This window comes from Colobus angolensis, unplaced genomic scaffold (genome assembly GCF_000951035.1).
Source record: "Colobus angolensis palliatus isolate OR3802 unplaced genomic scaffold, Cang.pa_1.0 Scaffold71, whole genome shotgun sequence".
Taxonomy (NCBI): Eukaryota; Metazoa; Chordata; class Mammalia; order Primates; family Cercopithecidae; genus Colobus; species Colobus angolensis.
The window spans coordinates 3,183,004-3,194,574 of NW_012120821.1; the positions used below are offsets into that span (position 1 = coordinate 3,183,004).

The 11,571-nt window shown below is 33.3% G+C and overlaps 1 protein-coding gene across 2 annotated transcripts in view; it reads left to right on the forward strand.

Moving 5' to 3' along the window:
- GABRG1 (gamma-aminobutyric acid (GABA) A receptor, gamma 1) overlaps positions 1 to 11,571 on the forward strand; it is a 94,446-nt gene that overhangs the window by 77,506 nt on the left and 5,369 nt on the right. For both annotated transcript variants that reach the window (XM_011927346.1, XM_011927347.1), the window contains exons 6-8: positions 1,365 to 1,502; positions 1,617 to 1,769; positions 6,154 to 6,368. In XM_011927346.1, the coding sequence (XP_011782736.1) occupies positions 1,365 to 1,502; positions 1,617 to 1,769; positions 6,154 to 6,368 (506 nt within the window). The remainder of the gene's footprint in view (positions 1 to 1,364; positions 1,503 to 1,616; positions 1,770 to 6,153; positions 6,369 to 11,571) is intronic.

An 11,571-nucleotide genomic window follows, 5' to 3' on the forward strand; every position in this document is an offset into this window, starting at 1 on the left:
TTTTTTGAGACGCAGTCTCGCTCTGTCGCCCAGACTGGAGTGCAGTGGAGTGAGCTCCACTCACTGCAAGCTCTGCCTCTCAGGTTCACGCCATTCTCCTGCCTCAGCCTCCCGATAAGCACACTTTTAAAATGCTAGGTTTTATTATTAATCAGGAGAATGTGAAATAAAATACACTTCATGGGTGAGTAAAATTGCAGAAGATTGCATATATCAAAATTAATGGGAATATGCATTCGTGTGAACTTTCACACTCTGCCTGATAAGAGAATATGTTAGTGGCCAGGCATGTTGGCTCATGCCTATAATCTCAGCACTTTGAGAGACTGAGGGGAGCGGATCACCTGAGGTCAGTGGTTTGAGAATAGCCTGGCCAACATGGTAAAGCCCTGTCTCTACTAAAAATACAAAAAAAAAAAAAAAAAAAGGAAAAGAGGTAGCCATGTGTGTTGGTGAGCACCTGTAGGGAGACTGAGGCATGAGAATTGCTTGAACCTGGGCGGCAGACATTGTCAGTGAGCCAAGATCACACACTGCACTCCTGCCTGGACAATAGAGTGAGACACCATCCCCCCCAAAAAAAGAGAGAGAGAATATGTTAGTATACTCTCCATGGACAAAAGATTGGCACTACCTCATAAAGTTGATATTATGTGTAACCCATGACCTAACTACTCCATACCTAGATGTATATCCTAGAGTAACCCTTTCATATACACATTTGGGGAGGCATGCATAATAATATTACTAGTAGCAATATTGGTCATAGCCAACAGAAAATATCACAAATGTCTAAAACAGTATAATGGATAAATTTTGGTATGTTTTTACAATGGAAGAAATTTAGCTACATACAACATTGATGACTATCACAGTATACTAAAATAGACATTCTTAGACAAGGTAGTATGAGGAAAAAGAAGAAAAAATAATATTCAAAAGAATGCCTTAACTATGGCAATGATCAAATAAAATTCAAAGTAACCCAAACTATCCTATACTTTTCAGAGATGCATATGAAAAATCTACGTTAAAAAGAAGCAATCATTACAGAAATCAGGATAGTTATTACCTTTAGATTGTAGAGGGACTACTATTTTGGGGTGGATGTATGGGGTTTTCTATATGTTAGCAAGTTTCTATTTCTTAATTTAAGTAGATTACATGGGTTATCATTATTTGATCCATGTATGATTAGTCATTAAACTCTGCTTATTAATATTTATTGTGTTCAAATGTTCCATGTTTGGCATATCTTATAATAAAAAAAGGAGGAAAAAGTTCCAAGAATTTACCTTTGGATAATGTTGGTATTGTAATAGTATCAAATTTGGATCTTGCTAATCCATGTATTTTTTTTATAGATGGATACCCTAAAAATGAAATAGAGTATAAATGGAAAAAACCCTCTGTAGAAGTGGCTGATCCTAAATACTGGAGATTATATCAATTTGCATTTGTAGGGTTGAGGAACTCAACTGAAATCTCTCACACAATCTCTGGTAAAGAGAATACTCAAATAGTGAATGATACTACTGTTAAATGACATTTTTATTTTAAATATATGGATTGGGATTTATATTATATGGTCAAAATAAAACTTTTTTTTCTTCCAGGGGATTATGTTATTATGACAATTTTTTTTGACCTGAGCAGAAGAATGGGATATTTCACTATTCAGACCTACATTCCATGCATTCTGACAGTTGTTCTTTCTTGGGTGTCTTTTTGGATCAATAAAGATGCAGTGCCTGCAAGAACATCATTGGGTATGACACGTAATATTATGCTATAATATCATAGAACTTTAAAAAATTATTTTGATGTGATAAAAGTTTATAGTCACATTTATTAAATATATTCTTCTAGAATACAGTCAGGAAAAAAATTGACAGAAACTAAAGGACAATACCTTTAATGTTGAAAGAGATATGTAAAAAAAGAAAAGTAGAAAATGGAATTGTAAAGAACTTGAAATTTCAGAAAATTCCTTCTTTTTTCTGCTAATGAAGACCAAAGGAAGCATAGATACATAACAAGAATTAATACATTAAAATCATACATAATTCCTAAATCTTATTTTGGTTGAGTTTTTCTATCACTTTTCATCAAGATTTTATTTTATGTTATAACTGAGTCACTAATAACTATTGTTTTATTTGCTAGGGTGTGTGAATGGCTTTAAAATAACCTGTTTTATAACATTGCTAATGAAGTCAGTTTTTCCGAAGGGCAAGTAGCTGAAAGGAACAAGAAGCTCCCTGGCTTCTACGGCTTCTGTCGTGTATAAAGTGTGTACTTATTCTGTGAATGCTTGAGAGTTGCCTGTACAATAACATTGATTAACAGGGTAATTGTGATTAATACTTGACAAAATAGACTTTCACTCTTTTTCTGTAGCAATCTATTGCAATAATCAAATCATATAATGAAATAAGTGACTAATTATGATACAGTTATTTAAAAGAAAATGATAACCTGCAATCAGGTATTGATACATGAAGAAAACTTATTAATCAATTGACTCACCCACCAAATCAGTGAAAGACACATAAATCACACTGCTCATAATTGTGTCTTAAAAATATGTAAAGAAAGGTGAGACGGTTTCTGTTTTTAACCACAAAGAAGTTTTTATGTGGTTTCTATGATAACTCATAAATGATTCCATCTAATAAGTACAGTAAAATGCAGGTCACATAAAAGTGGCAACAACAATGCTTGAGGCACATGGGTCTATACTTGAAAATGAAGTTCTCTTGGGCATCTAAACAGGGGTATTGACATAGCTAGTGGACAAAATCCATTCATACCTTAATTTTGTTTCCTTTAATTGTTTATAATTATTTTATATTCTAAGTTGTATAAATTATTTTAGGTTCTTTGTATGCTACTATAAGTATAACTTAAACAGAGTATTTTTGTTTCTATTTCCATATTTTTCTGGGAATGTAAATTAGTATAATCACTATGCATAACAGTTTGGAAGTTTCTCAAAGAGAATTTGAATGGATTATTTATACCACTGGGTTTGTATAAAACTATATGCTAGAGTGTCATGAAGAGAAGAGCCAACTGTGAAGTCATTTTTGCATAAATTTATTTTTATTCAATATTAGCACATCAATTGTAAAGATAACCACAGCCAGATGTAACTTTACAAATATATTTTGTAATTGTGGAACCTAAGATAGAGAATTACAATTGCTTTAAATATAAATACACACACATATCATTGAAGGACAATTTCCTGAACTCAATGAACTCAACCTTGCATTTTACTAAAATATATCAAATGCTTTCTGTAAAACAAGCAGTGTTTTTGGTGCTGAAGTGTTAACAGTGAATAAAACTTTAAAAAGTTCTTGTTTATGATGTTTACATTTTAGTAGAGAAAACAGGTAATGTTCAAATATAAAAGGCATACAATAAAATTTTAGTGAGTCATGAAGGCTGTGAAGAGATAGCAAAATCAATGTTTAGAAAATGACAGGGTGTGAGAGATGTGATATTTGCTCTTTTATATTGTGGAGTCTTTAAAGATACCTCTGATGATGTGGCATTTGAGCAGTGACCCAATGAAGTGTGGTGCTCGCCTGGTGGATATTGGGCAGAAAGATATTCCAGGCAGTGGGAACCGTATGGTTTTGAAGCCAGATCTTCCTGCTATGCCATGCTTTGGGGTTCAGAAAGATGACAACTATGGTTGGAGCTGAATGAATAGTCACAGAAAATGAATTTGGAGACGTGGTCAATAGTTAGATCATGTAAATTTTTGTCGGCCGTTTTAAGGACTTTAAATTTTATTTCAAATGTGATGGGAGACTATTATAGTATCTTGAGTAGGGGAAGCCATGGAGAAAATAACAATGATATCCAAAATGTTTTCTCAATATCCTGTTAATATCCTAAATGTTTTTTATTCTAATGGACTTAGAAATATTTTCATAGAAAATCCACCATGTTCTTCTCAAGGTAATGGCAGTGATAATAATTACTAAATTAAATAAATGTCTGAAAGTAAAGTTCTATTTAGTTTAGTTTGCCTTATTAAAAAAGAATGTAACAAAAACTTAATAAAGTAAAATTTATTGCAGTCATGGATAGTAACATGAAATCACACTTTGGATTTAAGACTTTTTAGATAGGAGACATAATTGTGGAGGCAAGAAACACTTTGGAAACCTATTTGGGCTGACGATGGTAACAATGTGATTTAATAAGCTTGTGTGGGAGCTGAGGGAAAGGAAGACTTGTATATGTTATTTTTTAAGACTTTTGCGTAACAAAGCCTTTAAAATATATATGTAGTTTCAAAATAATTGAAGTAAAAGCTGTAAGGAATAGTGGGAAAAATAAGCAAATCTGCAATCATTAGTGTTTTCTCATTCATGGTTAGAATTACAAGAAAAAGTTAATTAGGATATAGACACTTTGAAATTATCATAAATACATCACCTGATTGATATTTATAGCATACTACACCTAACTTCAGAGCACACAATATTTTCAAGTGCATATGGATCATTAAACAAGATATTACTAAAATTCAAAACACTAAGATTTTCAGAGTATATTTTCTAACAAAAAAGGAAGTAAATTAAAAATTAATAAAAATAACATAACTGATAATGGCTTTGTATATTTGGAAATTTAAAAAATAGACAAATAATTAAATTAAGTACCTTTTGTGTATATTTACTCCAAGTACAAAGCAAGATATTACTCTGTGTGTGTGTGTGTGTGTGTGTGTGTGTGTGTTTTAATGAGAGGCACAAAGGAGTTGAAAAACTGTTAAGATCAGAGAGCTAATAGGTAGAAGAGTCAGAGATTAAACCTAAATTTGTCTCGTAATTCCAAATTCATCACAACTGTATCGACTTTAATATTTTCTCCAATACTAAGAAATTATAAAAGTGAAAAGACAGGTTTGTGAGTAGATTGTTAGGGTATGTTTCAGTGGAGACATGAGGGGAAGAGGTGGTTATTGCCTTCACAATACCAAAGAGACTGTTGCTGCAGCTGTTTTTGATTTACTTTTCATCATAGACATTGCCACTCTATAAATACTGGTCAAATTAAGAAGCATTTAGCATTGTATTTAGTATTTTTAAGAGAGTAAACAATTCTGCTCATGGGGCCATATTTGCTGTGAAAAAGAATGAGGATTATGTTAGTTTAGGCTAAAAGAAATATAGCATGTACTTCTGTAATTTAGGAGACCTAAGATTAATAGTGATAAGAACCACATGAAGACCGATGAGAAACAGATCCCTTCAAGGATACACATGCAGAATTGGGGTCCTGGGGGAAATCCCAATTATACATGCTGACTTCTCAAAAATAAAAGGATTTACTCTGTACTTTCAAAGCAGTATTCCCTTGATATAACTGTGCCAGTATTCCTCACTTAAACATTGAGATTAAAAAGTAGGTTTAACTCAAGTTATTATATAACAAAAAGCTATGTTAGTTTGGATTAATTTTGACTGTATATGTATGGTGGGAAATGCCAAGTCACTGTCACTTCAATTAGATAGAAGAATATCTGTTGCTTATGGGAAGTTTAAGGTTAGGTATTTCAAGGTGATACAATGCATTACAGTATGAGAAATTTAGGCTCCTTCTAGCTTTCTCCTGTATTGTGAGTCATTTTAATTCCCAATATTATCTAATGTTTTAAGACAGCGTGGTTGGTCTGGCGATTGTATTCCAGCAGAAGGCAATGAGAAGGAAAGAAGGACATTCCTTGTCTCTTTAAGATATTGTGTGTTGCTTACATTCTTGACTTGGTTCCTTTTGGCTAGATCTCAGCCTGTGGCCACACTCAGCTGCAGAGAGATGGCAAATAAAGTTGTTTTGGGCAACCACATGCCAGCTAAATATTTGATATTCTATTACAATGAAGGAAGGGAAGAAAGGATATTGGGAGTCAACTTGTACTCCGCAGTAATTTAAATGATTAGAACTCACAGAAACACGAAGAGCACATTGGACACAACGTAGCTATGGCTACCAATAATTATTTCTGTAAATTACTAGTAATCATATTTTTTCCATTGTTTAATTTCACTCACAAAATTGCCAAATCAGATGGAATAATAAATATGATCTATTATTTTTCATTTTCTATTTTGTTTCCTCTCTCCATAGGTATCACTACAGTTCTGACTATGACAACCCTGAGTACAATTGCCAGGAAGTCTTTACCTAAGGTTTCTTATGTGACTGCGATGGATCTCTTTGTTTCTGTTTGTTTCATTTTTGTTTTTGCAGCCTTGATGGAATATGGAACCTTACATTATTTTACCAGCAACAAAAAAGGAAAGACTGCTACTAAAGACAGAAAGCTAAAAAATAAAGCCTCGGTATGTTAAAAAGAAAAATTTGTATTTTACAAACCTTGACTTACTTAGAGATGCTCTTTTGAATATTTATGTGTTTGTTTACAGAAATAGGGACACTTGAGACCCATAACCAAAGACAAATAAAGTTAAGATGAAACTGGAGTACCTAACATTGCTCACCAAGAAAAGTACATTTCTGTTTTTTAAATATCTCCCATTGGATCCCCTGTGTAAAGAGTGACTCATTATGGCCTAAATTTTCCCACAGCGTTAGATTCTTTGTACCGCAAACATTATTTGTGATTTACCTTTGATTCGATTTTTGTGTTAGGATTTGCATTTCTAACAAAATTACCTTACTTTTAGTGATGAAGATTCCTCTTTAATGGTAGTATCCAGCTGTGTTTAAAAGTCATTATCACAACGTTCTTTTTTTTTTTGTATATTTGTACCATTTTAGTCTCCCATCTCAATCAAATGATTATCTTAACTTATATCACGTCAAGTTTAATATGTTAAAATGGATTCTACTGATTCTAATATACTAATGTATGGGATTATTGACTATGATTATGCTTTATATTATCAATTATAGCAACATGAAGGTAATATCTAACACATGTTGAATGTTCCAGACACTCTGCAGAGCATTTTACATGCATGATTTCATGTATGCTTAGAGCAACCCTCTAAGTAGAGGTTCAATGATTTGCACAAGAACAGCCTTAGTAAGCGAAAGATCCAAGACACAGACCTAGGTCATTTTTAGTGCCAGAGCTCAAGCTTATGACCCTTCCTTTATATATCCTGCTCTCATAGGGCTTAGAAAAGTAGACATTTGTTTTTCTAAAATTAACAAGAAAATATTTAATTTCAGTAAATGCTTTCAAAGATTTGTTTCAAAATATTCAAATAAAGGAGAAATGGATCAAACAGCCAGGCATTAGTGACAAGCTTGTAAGCCTCCCGTAATATATATAATGAGTTTTCCCTATTATCCAACTTTTTAAGTTCTAGGAGTCAATGCATTTTTCCCTAATCTTTTTTCATTGGTTTCTTTATAAAACTCTGCTATACTTTTAAGTTATGTTTTACTTTTCATGTTATATTCCAAGAGATAAACCTGGTGTATTTTTCTTTCAGAAACCCACAATATTCCAAGAAAACAGAGTACATTGCTAGCAGTACAAATTTGATAACTTGCATTGTAGAATTAGCCCATGATTCCATCAACTTCACATCATTTTTGTTCATAGGATATATTTTGTCTCCCGAATGGACAAATCAGAAGTCAACTGTAATATCTATTGTTAAATTTTCAGATAAAGAAAAATGAATGCTTTCTACTATTTTCCTTTCATGAAAGCTATGCATCTTCTCTGGATTTTCCATTTTATCATTTACTCATCTATATCTATGTTGGATTATTACCATGAAAGTTTTATTTCTGGAAATTTTGAATGGAAATGTTTAGAAAAAAGTAACTAAGATAGAGGTCAGGCAATGTACAATCTCACATCCATTCTCTAATTTCATTCTAAGAATAAATAATTTAGGTACTACTATTATATTACTGAAGGACACAACCAAAACATGGCTACTCTAGGACAGTAGCTAATCAGGTTGACTACAGATCATGTACACTCAGCCACAGTTCCAATGGCACACGTACTCAAGAGAGCTGGATTATTCTAGTGTAGACTTTAAACTTATGATGCTATTCAGTCATTCATCAACTATTCATTAAGGACTTCCATAATCTAGTCACTGCTCTAGAATAGTTATTTTTTTAATCCATATGTTAAGTCTTTCAAATTTAGCATCAAGCCCAGGTTGCAAACTACTAATTATGGAAAGCTAAAGAACAAAAATCAAATGATAATATTGAAGTACTAAATGGCAAATAGCAACACTTAAATTGACATATTATAATTGACTACTTGAGTGCCAAAAATATTTGATTTACTGCCATTCATAATGAAGTTTGATAGTCTCTTTTCTTTGTTCAATTATGTGCTTTATGAGCTCTTTAAGTCCTAAATGATATTTTGAGTGAAAAACCAGGATCAGTAATCAAATCTGCCCCCTTGCATGGTTCAGTGTACAGCCATATGGTCTTGCTAATCAGGTAAATCAGAATGTACTTTTAGAAGGAATAGGCAATTCTGTTTGCTGTTGTCTCAAATTCTCTATTTAAGAGCTTCTGGAATCCACATTTTTCTTTGGTTGCAAGATGTTGTAGCATCTTACCATTAAGCCTGTGTTAAATGTTTGTGACTTCACTCTCTCCTTCCCCGCTTTCTCTCTCTCTTCCTCTTTGTCTTTTCTTTAATGTCCCCATTTTCTTTATTAAAATTCAGAGTATGCTGTTCCCCTTCCAGAGTCCAAGTGATCTCATTGTTCAGTTCCCACCTATGAGTGAGAACATGCGGTGTTTGGTTTCCTGTTCTTGTGATAGTTTGCTAAGAATGATGATTTCCAACTGCATCCATGTCCCTACAAAGGACATCATACACTGGACCCTATTATGGGGAGGGGGAAGGGGGGAGGGATGGCCCTGTGAGTTATACCTGATGTAAATGACGAGTTGATGGGTGCTGATGAGTTGATGGGTGCAGCACACTAACATGGCACAAGTATACATATGTAACAAACCTGCACGTTGTGCACATGTACCCTAGAACTTAAAGTATAATAAAAAATAATAATAATAAAAGCTACAGTTTATGGCACAAAAAAATAAAATTCAGAGTAGTTTAAAATCCAGCATTTTCTCTTTTTTAAAAAAAGTTGTTTAGGGCTATAGTCAGGCTAGGATACAATACTTTGGCCAGAGAGTTGCTGAAAGGTCAACATGTCTGTTATGAAGCAAAATTGAAATCCTTTTCCTGACTTCTTGTTGACTGCTTAATGGAGAATCTCAGAATGTTCAGATTTTTTCTTTGGAAGAGATAATACTTGAACAAAATAGATTTTTAGCTTCAATGAACACCCTAAAATATAAATTGATAAACACCCTTTTAAACTTACTCTCCACATGAAATATTGGACCAGCTTGCTTGCTCTCTCTCATTCTTTCTTTCATTTGTCTGTTATGCTCGCTTTCTATTTTTCCTTCCTTGCCTTTCCTTTCTTCCTTCCCTCTTCTTCCCTTCTTTCCTATCTTCTTGCCTTCCTTCCTTCCTTCCTTGCTTCCTTCTCTATTATGTTATCATATTTTTCTTCCTTCTATTTTATTGTACATGTCAATGACATTTTGGATTGTTTCATATGCCCATCCAATATATATTTTTATTACTAATTGGTAAGTATGTAATTCAGGTGTATTTGTGTCAACATTTATTTTCAAGGAAATCTAAAAAGTTAACTTAAATATGTTGAACTATGGAATAAAGACATTTTATGCAACAGATAAAGGCCACAGAAAGGCACTAGTAATAAACCAGCCATTGCTGATTGAAGAGTAGTTTATGTTGAAGCTTGAATATTCAGCCCATAGGCTATCAGAAATCTCAGAAAACCATGTTGCACCTACTTCACGGTTCTGCTATAGCGATTTGAGGATTGAACTTATTTATTTTTAGTTTCCTGATTTTATTAAGATGTGAAATTATAGAAATTTATTTCTCCAGCTAAGACACTATGGAGACAAAAAAGAGAATATGTTCTTTGCTTTCAGGGATGATTACATCCGGTTGAGAAAAAATACATTGTAAATACAAATATAATAAGATACAATATAAATAACAGTCCAAGATAAAAATCAAAATTAAACAAAGACTCTGTGAGGGAATTAGCAATTAGATGAATAATGTCTCATGCTTTTACAGAAGCAGGGTATTTTTACAACAAATATATATATGCATATATGATGTTTTATTATTTTTAAATAACAATATTTTTATTTTTTTAATTTTTTATAAAAACATAAGATGTATTTTTAAAGCAACTGTTCTTGTGGAAACAGACAAGTATCACAAAGCCAGATCTATGTGGCCTATGCCTAGCATCCCAGGCAGTCTTCAGACTTCATGTAATATGGCCTGTGAAACATTGAACAGGCACACAGCATTGAAAAGAATCTTGTGGAGAGGAGAGGATTCCTTTCATTTCATGTCTAAATAATTCATTTATAAAGCATGTAAGCTAATGGAAGTTTGGCAGGGAAAATTCCAGAGAAAGTATGGCTTCACTGAAGTAATTTTGTGAAGAATAGTTGCAGTTTTTAAGATGACAAATTAGGAAGAACATTTAAGATAGAGGGAACTATGTCAGCTGGGCTGAGCCTTACATGTGAGAACAAAAAAGTACATTAGTATACGTCCCAAGCTATGTTGTCCAATATCATATCCAGTAACCACATATAGATAGATTGAGTTAAATTAATTAAAATTAAACAAAATACAATATTCAGTATCTTAGTAACGCTAGTCACATTTCAAGTGCTTGGTAGCCACATGTGACTTATGGCTATCATATTGAAGAGTGTAGATGTAGAACATTGTCATCACAGAAAGTGCTATTGGATAATGTTTGTCTTGAAAATAGGAATCTTAGGAAAGAAAATAACCTATGTTGAGGATAGAAGAGTGGTTTACGGCCAGGTTCTACAAAATCTTTAAAGCCATGCTAAGAATTTACATTTTGTCTTGTTAGCACTGGCAAATTATACACATTTTTAAGCAGGATGGTATATTTCTAAGTATGTTATCAGAGGATACTTAGAAGTAGTATACAGTATATACTTGGATGGCAAAAGAGGCAGGGAGATAAATTTGAAGACTATTGCAATTGTTCCAGAAGTAATATAATACTAAAAGCTGAAATCAAGATATTAGGATGAAAAAAAATGCATAGCAAGTGTTTGGGTCCCCCTGGCCCTGCGCCACACCACAGTCCTCACCCACAGCACCTTTTCAGCAGAGAAGATTTTCTTTTTTTTTTTTTTCTTTAATTATACTTTAAGTTCTAGGGTACATGTGCATAACATGTAGGTTTGTTACATTTGTATACTTGTGCCATGTTGGTGTGCTACACCCATACAGTCGTCACCACCCATCAACTCGTCATTTACATCAGGTATAACTCCTAATGCAATCCCTCCCCACTCCCCACTCCCCGTGATAGGCCCCAGATGTGTGATATTCCCCTTCCCGAGTCCAGGTGATCTCATTGTTCAGTTCCCACCTATGAGTGAGAACATGCGGTGTTTGGTTTTCTGTTC